At 39.7% G+C, this 11,720-nt stretch overlaps 1 protein-coding gene across 4 annotated transcripts; it reads left to right on the top strand.

The window, feature by feature from the left end:
* Window positions 1-1,398: 1,398 nt before the first annotated feature.
* Window positions 1,399-11,700, top strand: bmal2 (basic helix-loop-helix ARNT like 2). 4 transcript variants are annotated; one of them, XM_029841905.1, is made up of 17 exons: window positions 1,451-1,772; window positions 4,160-4,286; window positions 4,373-4,423; window positions 4,856-4,897; window positions 5,389-5,546; window positions 5,777-5,856; window positions 5,961-6,053; window positions 6,314-6,431; window positions 6,505-6,654; window positions 6,918-7,161; window positions 7,247-7,353; window positions 7,509-7,659; window positions 7,767-7,831; window positions 7,923-8,034; window positions 8,348-8,438; window positions 8,778-8,874; window positions 8,953-11,700. In XM_029841905.1, exons 1-17 carry the CDS (start codon window positions 1,715-1,717, stop codon window positions 9,123-9,125), a joined length of 1,917 nt encoding a protein of 638 aa, XP_029697765.1. In that variant the 5' UTR covers window positions 1,451-1,714; the 3' UTR covers window positions 9,126-11,700. The 4 variants fall into 4 exon arrangements, with proteins under 4 accessions (XP_011605462.1, XP_029697765.1, XP_011605461.1 ...); XM_011607159.2 differs by having other exon boundaries at window positions 1,452-1,772; window positions 7,920-8,034; XM_011607160.2 differs by lacking the exon at window positions 4,856-4,897 and having other exon boundaries at window positions 1,399-1,772; window positions 7,920-8,034.
* Window positions 11,701-11,720: the final 20 nt, after the last annotated feature.

Genomic DNA, 11,720 nt, shown 5'->3' with positions numbered 1-11,720 from the left:
ATGATGTAGGCTGTGAGCTTAGGCTGCAAACTTCTATATTTATATTAGAGTTTTTCCTCAGCAGGAAACAGTCAGAGCTTTTCTGCATAAAGAATCATACATGTAATAATGGTTTTAGAGCAGATTGGTTATAATGGCCCAGCAAATAGCAAAATCTATCTTGTTTGAGAACAACTGACAGCATGGATCTTTACCTTCAGGTTGTCAGGTAAAAAACAGAGCTCCATATGTTTTTTAATAGTATGCAGTAATAAAATCAGATCTGCCTACAATGTTTGGGCCTTTTTTGATAATTATAAAAAAGCATTATCATATATTCATTATACATCAAATTAGCTGAGAATGTGCAAAATAATAGTTTAAATTATTCATTCTATTTAAAAATGCAGCAACATTCTTCGGGAAAAAATGATAAAATCCTTGTCATTGCCGCAAGTATTCTAGTTCCATCTTAAAGTCACGCCTGCCACCTAATGTTTGAAATTAGTCAGTGACACCACGTGGAATCAAAAGAGACTTGACGCTCAGATTAATAAATAGTTCACAATGAATGTAATTTTCTTTCATTTACTACCAGCATCCAGCAATCCCGCTAGGGTTATTCAGTAGTGGCTTATGGAAATAACACTGATATCAGGAGCGCCACACTTTAAACTACACTTCTGAAATCGCTTTTGCACCTACTTTCAAAATATCTGGGACGTGGTGTCGTCACAACTATGGTTGTATAATTCACATTTCAGTTATCACCAAATGTGCAATGAGATACAAGTAGCAAACGTTACCTATTTATCTTGCTTGAAAAATTTCTGTTGTATTAAGTTCTTGTGGAGATCTAAAATAGCTTCAACTTTGTGCCTCTGTTAATGGGACATGCTGTACGTTAAAAAGAATGGTAAAGATTATTTATTTTTAGAAGGAATTATGTAGTGACGATTATTGTGTTATGACCTTCCAGACCCAATATGAGGCGCGACTATGTTGTTAACCTATGTTGCTGACCTGCACCCCGATGATGAGAAGGAAGAAGAGGATGAAGCATCAGCCCCCACCCTAGTTGCATGTTGCCGTGTTCTCAAACTAAACGTCAGCTAGACTGAAGCACATCTGCTTCTGTCTACAATAGATATATCACTAGCTATCAATACATTTAAGTAATTATTACTGTGATTCGAAAGTCAGAATAGATAACTTATGAATAACACATTTTAAAATATTTAAAACTGCAATCAGACAAAACATTGACCGCGCGTTAATTGACTGAACGGGTTAGTTCTGCGTGACCAGCACTAGTTGTGAATCAGGTACCCCCAAAAACTCCTCGACAACTCCAAAGAATCTATAAAATACGAACCATACAAAAATATGATGTTTATTTGTTTTATTATTTGTTTCCCCTGAACAAAACAAATCGTCGCCGTCGTCCTCCGCTATGGAGGTCAGCCGGTTTTGCGCATGCGTACAGCTTTGCGCCGGTCGAAGTTTTGTCTTCCGCGTTTCCCTCTAGTTTTGCTCCGAAATCTGTGTCTTCTGTGCAGGGTTGTTGGACAATTTGCTTCTTTGCTCAAGAGAGTTAGCCAGGCAGTTGTGCAGCACCCTGTTGTCTCGATTCCCCGACGATCTGTCCAGTGTATCCAGAAGCAGCCGGAGTTGTCCGCGGCTTCATCCATGCATTGGAGTCTCAGGCCACAGCGCACCGGCTCCGGCTTCAGCGATGTCGGACAGGAATGCAGCGGCTGGCGTCGGTGACAGAGTGGGGGATGATTCGGCAGGTAAAGGAAACCTCTCACACACCAGTGGCCTATTTGGAGGTCCACCTACTTTATTATTAATCGTGTCTGTGACTGATATTAAGAAACTTGAAAAAACAACAACATCTTTGTCATTTTGACAATTGGTCAGCGAATGCCTGTAACTTTGCGCTGTTCCAAAGAAACTAGGTCAGTAGATCAGTAGAGCAAACGCCATTTATATAACGACGGAGCGCGATTTATGCTATCACCGTAGTCCGAATGGCATCTTCAAACTTAGGATTTCACTTACTGTCATATTATAAGCATGTTTCTATAACGTGTAGTTTGTGGACACACTCAACGCTCAGGTTAAACTAAACCGTGCAGAGTTAGCTTAGCATTGTTAGCCAGGCCTGTTTGTGCGCCCTCACAACACACAATATTTGTTACATTGCATTTGGTTTTGTATTTTGCCAACTCCTTGATACAGAATTGCAACTGAAAACACGTTCGTGATGTTAATTCTCAGAAATGGCCGGTGTTCTCAGGCCTACTCTAGGCTGCTGTGGGTCGCTTTTGTGTATGCTCCGATTATGACGCTTCGATTATGTAGCATAAATGTATAATTCGCGTTAGTCGGACTGTATATTATTTGAAACTTCATCGTACCTACCGTAATAAATAGGTGTAAAGTCTGCTCACCTTTACTGTTACAGTATAAATTATATCAAGCGTTTTTTTTTTAAATGTATGACCACCGATGAAATGAGACCATCTTTAATAAACCAGCTTTACTATATGACACCGATGTGACATTCGACATCTCAATTTGTCTGTACGGGGACCTTAACAATAGTTCTTAAGTAACAAGAACTTGAAGAAAGTCTGGTTAGCTCAGGGTTACAGTAACAAATGGGTCTACCTTAAAGTAAAGAGTAAAAAGAAACCCAATCTGTCAAACCTTCAGGGTATAATGCGATTAATTATACTGGTTAACAATATATAGAATGTTGTGGAATTAAACGTGGAATTATTCAGCCCTTTTTTCATTTTATTTCAAACTATATGATATTAAATGTCTCCCCACATACGTTTTTAATCTAATCCCCTTCATATCCAGAAGTTCTTTTTCCCGCTGTCTGCTAGGACAACTGCCTACAAGTAATTCTGTGTTAAAATGTTTAAGAGTCAATTTATTTTTATTTCATTAATGGTTAGATCTCATTGTTTATGTACCTAAGATTCGTTAGTGGGGCTGTGTTCTAAAATGCTCAGTTACTTAGATCTTTTCACATGGTTGTTACAGGGGAGAGAAAGTGAGAAGGGCATGCAGTTTATGTCACGAGAATATTTTAGAGCAGCAGATGTTCGTTCATGGATTTAGTGAATGAGCAGGTTCACGTGCAAGCAGGTGAGAGGCTTACAATGAGTTGGCAGAGTTGGGCTCCTGTATGCCCTGATGTGGAATCATCCCTTTGCCTTCACTGTAACCCTGTAATCCATCAGATCTTCACAGGGACAGCAGGATTAAAAATCTGGTTGTCGCTGATCTTTTAATGACTATTTGGGTCACAGGGTTTGTGGGTTGTGTGAGTTAAAAATAGCTGGGTTTGCTCTGCCTCATGCTGTGATCTCAGGTTTCTCCTACACATACTTGTAAGTGCATGGAAATGTTACATTTGTCACATGTTGTGAGTTGGAACATAACCATGGAAGACTACTGAGAAGTAGCACTGTAGGACATTTTTGAGCTGCGTTCTGTAATAGCACCTGTTTTTAACCCCACTGAATGGCTGAGAGGAAAACATTAACCTTTGATCGGTGTCACTATGCACGTTTTCAATAATGGCAGCGGCAGGGTGGCATGTGAAGCTCAAGAGTGTTAGATTGACTTACTTTCTGCCATCTCTTTACTAGGTTTAAACTCCATCGCCAGATTTGTTGCTCAATCGTTGAAATAGAGAAAAATCTTGTTGGTTTACACAGATTACGGTATTTGCTTAGCAAATCATCATACAAAACCTCGGATATGTTGCATTGCTAAAGACAAGCATCTGACAAATAAACATCTGATAAATAAACAAGCATCATGGGTGGATGGCTCCTTCCTGTCTTCTTCTAAATTTTGATTGGCTTCCAAAAAAATGTATTGAACTGTTATTGTGTTAAACAAATAAGTGAGTGGGTGGTGGAGTTTTGCATTGACACTTGTCTGAATGCTGATACAATTAAGTTGAGAATGTGGTTGAAACCATCCAGGCTGCAAGTGGCCAAACGCTAATAAGAATGTTATGTTTTTGTGGGGGTGAGCTCTAAAGTAATAAAGTAACTCTTTTCCTGACAGATTTATAAATGCCATTTTGGAATGTATTGTCTGCTTTGTTTACATCAAGTTTTAGCCCCTCATTATGTCTCATCTCTTACAGATGATGTGCTGCTTGAAGAAAACCAATGCAGTTCTATGTCTGTCTCCAGCCTGGTGACCACGTCCTCAGCTGCTGGCATGTCCCTGAACATGGAAATGCCCCGAAAGCGAAAGGGCAGCATGGACCAGTGAGCACTATTGGCTAACAGAAAATCGTATTATTCTGCTGACTCTGTTGCTAATGGGTCGTAATAACGATGCATTTTCTTTCTAGGGATAGACAATTTGTTGCCACTCCTGATGCAGACATGGAAGATGACCAAAGGTGGTACTGTGTGCTGTTTACACTTTCTTTTGGCACTCTTCCATCACACAGCTTTAACACTACTTGCCCCAACTTGATTTGGTCTCAGTCTTTTTCCATTATAATTGCGTCCCACCTAAATTGTGTTTTGGCCTGAAACTCTAGTAACTAGTTGATATTTTATTTTATTGTTTTTTAAATTACTGGTTTGAATCTTGTCATCAAGATCTAATGACCCATCCAATGATATCACTCCCTGGCCAAACAGGGCCCTCAATCACATTTTTGGTTTGATTTTTGCTTGGAAGTCCAATAACTGGTACCAGATACTATGACCTGATGGAAAAACTGAGTAGAGTCAAGAAGGTGCTGTGGAACAAAATTGTGTGTTATCCACTTTTAAAATGTGTGCTTTTTTTTTTGCTTGTTTTTTTTTTTTTTTTTGTTCTGCAGGTCAGATGACGAGGACCAACATGTCAAAATTAAATGCTTCAGGTAGCTTATATTTAGCACTGAAACAAATCTATAAAATGGATGGACACTTATGCTTTTAGCCATTCTGGCATTTCCAAAAAAAAGACTACAGGTTTGCCAGTCTGGCAGATAGTAAATAGCTACTTCTTTTACCCCTGATGTGACTTTTTAGTGAGACTATTATTATTTCAATGGAATGTTTGTATCACTGGTATCTATAAAATATTGGAAGAAACCGCAGTACCTTTATAAAAATGGAATGCTGAATAAGGACTTTACTGTAGTCTAGAGAAAATAAGAAATGTGTCTGTGTGCTCACTCGCTTGAGCCCTGGAAAGAGCAAGCGTGGTATCAATAATTAGTAGGTTTTTAAAAAAAATATGAAATCAGTTTTTAGATTTGTTTAATTAAGTTATTTATTATCAAAGCACATTCTTAGAGCACATGTCAGTATTCCATTACAGACAGCCTTTTGGACCCATTTTAAGTGTGTTAATGTAATGTCTCTCCAGGGAACCACACAGCCAAATTGAAAAGAGAAGACGTGACAAAATGAACAATCTCATTGACAAACTGTCGGCCATGATTCCCACTTGTAACCCAATGTCCCGCAAGTTGGACAAACTGACTGTGCTCAGAATGGCAGTGCAGCACCTCAAATCCCTAAAAGGTACGGTGTCAGCCCATGGTCATGAATGGCAGTAAGTATAGTTTATTCCCAGTGGGCTAATTTACATTGTGTCATATGGATTGTCGGAAAGGTAATACCGGCATCTGAATTTTCTAAATAAAATACAAATGTATCTATAGAAATTTGGGGGGAAAAGTCAATGTGTAAAAGGTGATTGTTAGGCTATTTTAGTATGTGGACCTGTGTATCATTTCTGCCTGTATTTTCAGGTTCAGGTAGTTCATTTTCTGAAGCCAACTACAAACCCTCATTCCTTCCTGATGAGGAGCTCAAACACCTCGTCCTCAAGGTAAACATCCCCCGGGTAGAGCGGTCCTATCTATTTGGCCTCCTATTGTTTTGCCCATTTCATCACAACAAACACCCTAATTTTTTTCCATGTTTATCATGCAGGCTGCAGATGGGTTCCTGTTTGTAGTGGGCTGTGATCGTGGGAAAATAGTTTTTGTCTCAGAGTCCGTCGCGAAGATATTAAATTATAGTCGGGTAATGTTTCTACATTTGTTACTGTGTCTGCAGCAGTTGAATTCACCAGATGGCTTCTAGTGTAGTTAAAGTGGACATAATGTATAACATACATATGTAATTGTTACTAGATTGAAAAAAGAAAGATGATATAATCAGCTGTAGCTGGCATTTATTGTGTCAGCAGTAACAACATTGGTCAGTTTACATTTCAGCAGACTTCATATGCATGAAAAGCTCATTGAGATCAGTTTTAATAAGCCACTTTTTACTTCTTACAGACAGAGCTGATTGGACAGAGCCTGTTTGATTATGTACATCCAAAGGACATGGGCAAAGTGAAGGAGCAGTTGTCATCTTCTGAATTATTCCCACGTGAAAGGCTAATAGATGCTAAAAGTAAAGTCATTTTATTCTGGTTTATTTTTCTTGTGTACTTGAGAGTGTATAATTTATCTTTTCTTGTCTCCAGCTGGCGTGCAGGTCCAGACCGATCTTCCAGTTGGTGCCACCAGGCTGTGTTCAGGCGCACGGCGTTCTTTCTTCTGCCGCATGAAGTACAATAAAATTTCTGTCAAAGTGGAAGAGAAAGAATTCCAAGCCAGCTCCTCTAAAAAGAAAGGTGCCTATGCTTCAGTAGTAGAATACCTTTCATACTGTGATGTAAAATGACTGAAAGACACTAATGAACTGAAAGGTGCAGATGTTTGGGCAAGAACTCATTCAGCTTTTTTTTATTTTTATTTTTTAAAGGGATTTGCACCCTTGGAAGACCGTTTTTCAAAATGCTGCCATTGTCAATGAACAGTTACAGATTGCTTCTTTTATGTGTGAGGATAAAGATTGGTGCATTATTGATTTAGCCTTTATCTTCTCACCCTGCAGAGTCCCAGAAGTACTGCACGGTCCACTGTACAGGCTACATGCGCAGCTGGCCGACCAGTCAGTTGGGGGCAGAGGGAGAGGGTGAGGCAGACAAACACGATAGCTCCCACTTTAGCTGCCTGGTCGCTGTGGGACGAGTCCACTCCCACTCGTCTCTGCAGGTTAATGGAGAAGTTCAGGTTAAACCCACTGAGTTCATCACACGCTACGCCATGGATGGCAAATTCACTTTTGTTGATCAAAGGTAGAGCTGGAGTTTGAGGGCAGTGTCATGTTGTGGATGTTTATATCAGTGCGTATATTTAGGTGGTTTTATTTTCCTTATACAGAGCAACAACTATTCTCGGTTACCTTCCTCAAGAGTTGCTTGGCACGTCATGCTACGAGTACTTCCATCAAGATGATTTACCACAGTTAGCCGACAGGCATCGTAAAGGTGTTCTTTATTTTTCTGTGACTTCAAAGCTGTCAGGCACTCTTTATTTAGTTCTTGTACATTTTGATACATGTTGAATGTATTTAAATCATAACAAATGATATTGTCATTGCTTTGCCTTTTATGGTCTCCTGTTGGTGCTGTTTCTTCACCAGTGTTGCGGAGCAAAGAGAAAATAGAGACAAACAGCTACAAGTTTAAAACCAAACATGGCTCTTTTGTTACGCTGCAAAGTCAGTGGTTTAGTTTTATAAATCCCTGGACCAAAGAAGTAGAATATATCGTGTCAACAAACACTGTCATATCGTGAGTATTTATGATTCTTTCTGTTTCTGCATTGCCCACATGTCTTTAAGCCTGTTTATACTGGATGCCTGCAGTAGATTAATCAAGTTTTCTTATCGAATGGCAAGGCACGATAGTGGGGGATCCAGTCGGTCTGCAAACAAGTCTGGACAGTCGAGCAAAAGCTCTGAAGGTTAATTTAATTATATATATAAGATAATTTGTGCAGACTCACTATGTGTTACATTTGTTTTGTTTTCTCTTTTTAACATTTCTGCTAGAAGATGGCAAGAAGTCCCTTCCTATTATACCAGGCATCTCCACCACACCTGGGACCATGATCTACGCTGGCAGCATCGGGACCCAAATTGCCAATGAGATGCTGGATTTCAACAGGTGGGGGGTGTTGCAGCTGAGCAGCATAGAAAAAAAAAAACAAGAAACTATCATCACATTAATTGGCTTCATCACATATTCTTAAGTGCAAGGACACCTTCAGAGCACTGCCGTGGTACCCTTGAGCAAGGTACCATACCCCCAAATGCTCACATAGGGCCCTGCAATAATCTGCCGGCTCATTCAGGGATGTACCGGCCTTCGTCCATACATTGCTGGGATATCCTCCAGCACCCTCCCTGTGACCCCGAAAGGAATATAGCCGTCAAGAAGAAAAGACATCACATTCTTCTTATTTCTACCCTTTTTTCAGAATGAACTCCTCGCCGTCCAGTGGCAGCGTCAGCCCATTCAGTCTCCCACAGGAAAAGTGTCAACAAAGTCACAATCAAGCCAGCAACAACGTAAATATGATTGCTATTTGGTCTGTCTCTGTCAGTAATGGGACATTGTGCTGCTTTACACAAAATAGCTGCAATTTATTTTAAATTGTTTGAAACTGATTATCAACGAATACATATAGTTTTTTGTTGTTTCTTTTTAAATGCATCCATATTTTTGGTGTATGATGGAAGCAAAAAATATCCAGATTATTTTACAGCCACTGAGGTTTTGTTGATAAATTGCAGATAATGTGTTCTAAAACCTGCTTATATTTTTAAGCCTTTAGCTTTTAATCCCCTTGAAGGAACTGCTACCATGTTTCTGCAAGTGACATGATATCTGTTGCTTCTGGTCTGTAGGTGCCAAATGGAGAAGCCACAAACGAGATGCCAGGAAGATCCAGCTCAGAGAACGAGCCACAGGGAGCAGCTTTCTCAGAAGAGGAAACACCGATGGGTAATTCAATGTAATATGATGTCTTGCCTCTGTGTAAGAGTCTAACTTGTCTCTTTTTTTTTTATCCGTCTCTTGTAGCCCATATGTCCTCGGGGGAGAATTCCCAGCTTGATTTGGACAGTGTGGTGGGACCAGGTCTTAGTAGTCTAAGCAATGATGAAGCAGCCATGGCAGTGATCATGAGCCTCTTGGAGACTGACACAAATTTGGGTGAAGCTATGGACTTTGAACAGATGCACTGGTCTTTATAGAAATTTCTCCTTAAAACAGTGTTTTAATGACAGTTTTCATTGAAAAGAACTATTTGAATACTTGTTAAAACACGACATTCCTCTTTTTGAAATCCTTTTTTTTAATTTATTAGTAACCCAGTTCCACTTAAGCTGTGCTGTGTTCATGCAGCTGCTCTACTGGAGCAGGATCAGCAATGATTTGAGACACCTGCTTCCCCTCTTAGAAGGAGGATGTGCCTCTAAAACCTCACAGTGATTTGCCTGCCGTTAAACGGTGTTCCTCACTGATTTCTTCATGTCTGCCAACCTTCATCTGCAGAGAACATCGCAATGTTAAAAAGCAAGGAACAATAATGTCAGTAATACTTATTCACAAGGTCTCACAATCCCTGCTTTTCATGTTCCCTCCCATTGATGCAAGAAAGAACATTTTGCACTGAATTTACTTACTGTACGTAATTTCATTAGGTACTGTGTTAAATTAAACCGTGGAAGAAACACTTTGACAACATTGCCCCTCTGTCCTCGGCCTCTATGATCTTTAACGCTTTCTCATGTCAGCCATCACTATGGTAATCTTCAGGCTGTGTAGACTGCATAATAACAATATACTGTAAACATCCAGAAGGTTGGGAAGATATTCCGGTTTATGAGAAATCTTGAAAACCTTAGTAGGGGGACACTAGAGTGGAAGGTGAGTGGCTGACGTAGCCCCTGCTGTCATCAAAATAGTTTTGAGGTTGACGTTGGTAGCAATAACTCAGGAAAAAGAGCAGCTCCATTTATCAAATCACAATTCTTCACGTTTGTTGCCGATTCTTGTCCTTCTACTTCCCAACATTGTGTACACACACGTCAGTCATGCCTGATCCAACACTCTTACCTCCTTTAACACATTATTTATATTCCTGCAGGTAACCTATGTACTATATGCAGTGACAGTCAGAGGCATTTATTAGAAGTTTATTTGTGGTCATGCTATGCAGTTATCATTCCGCCACTTCTACATTTAAAGCTATGCTCTCTGTCCTGGAATCACGACTTCAGTGTGCTCCAGATGTGCTGCTGAGCTATAATATTACATTTAGCAAGTACTTGAATGAGCCAGTGTGATATATGAATACTGTTGCAGTTTACCTCATGCAAAGTCGGTTGTCTTTTGTTTGTTTTGGTTTTGTTTTTTTCAATAGGTGCTTGTCTTCATTTGACCATTGCAACAATGATTCAGTGACAGTTTATATGAGAATAATCCACTGTTTTGCTGTGGTAGCAGCCTGACTGCATTATGGTCCTGAAAGCTAACACTTTAAATTTCCATGCATACAGAAATAATTTTTATCCAATTTTATGCCAAAAACAAAACAACAGCTGTCTTTACATAGTACAGGATTTGTTATTATTTTTTGATCTTGGCTTGTTTAGTCACATTAGTATGTTTTCCACTGTTTATTGCTTTAAAAAAAATCAACATATTTATAAAATACTAGAGATGCCGAGTAGAACGCTACCTGTGATAAATGACACGTAACCTGTTACATTTATCACATTCTACTTATTTCTCATTGGTACTTCACAGATGTTTGTTCATTGCTGTAATGAAGTCAAGAGTGGAAACTGTTCATTTAGTTCTTTTCCTTTCCAAACCTTGATTTCTAATTCTACCACTGATTCCTACAGCCATGTTTCCAGTCATCTCATGAGGACTGTTTTAGAGTTTTAGTCAAGGAATTGTTTAGAAATGGCAGTTGTAAATAGAGAAAAATACTGTTTTTCTGTCAAACGCTTGAATATTAAGAGGAAACGGCGGCCGAAGCAGTGAAAATCGGACCCTCGCATCTGTGTCTGAAGTGCCTTTGGACCTGTCTGTTCAGACACACACATTTGTGCTGAGCCCTCCGCAGACTGAAAAGGGGACTCACATGTATCCTTGGATTAACTTGACACGTGTCACACTGGACACCACCAGTAGAGCGTCGTTCACACAGGCATACATGTCGACCTCAGCAGTCCCTGCCCCACCAGACAACATGAAGACATCTTGTGGACACACACTACTTTTGTTTTTTCCTGTCCTCACGACCTACCTTTCTGTTGTGTTTAATCCTTGTACTGTCGCCCGCAGCCGTAATGTACTCCGATAACAAAAGCATTTCTTTTAATTTCAGTGTTTGCTGGTGACCCTGTGATGCATAAAGCTGAGGAGTCACACAGTGTTGCGTCATTCTGTCTGGGAGGAGAAACAATGTTGAGTTTTGTCTGCTGAGGAATATTGTTTTCATACTTGTGTTTAGTTGCATGCTGTTAATTTTTGAAAATATTTGACCCATTTAAACTGGGAAACCTGAGACGGACTGGTGACGCAGACCAATACTTTCGTGCAGGAGGAAGGGCCTTAAACATTGGACGGTTGGGAGCTCATTGTTGATATCCTTGTACCACTTTCTGCCACTTTAAAGGCTCATCTTTTGAGGCTGTTTGGGCCCTCAGAGGAAGCATTTACTGTATTTGTCCATTTAATTGTTGCTGCTATTAACAGCATGTCTGGGCTGTCTTCCCAGGTTGTCATGTTAATTAAAAAAATGTTTAATAAGTATTGGATTTGATTTCATTTGT

The sequence above is a fragment of the Takifugu rubripes genome, chromosome 9, assembly GCF_901000725.2.
Source record: "Takifugu rubripes chromosome 9, fTakRub1.2, whole genome shotgun sequence".
In the NCBI taxonomy this organism is placed as follows: Eukaryota; Metazoa; Chordata; class Actinopteri; order Tetraodontiformes; family Tetraodontidae; genus Takifugu; species Takifugu rubripes.
This window is presented reverse-complemented; position numbering and strand designations above follow the sequence as displayed.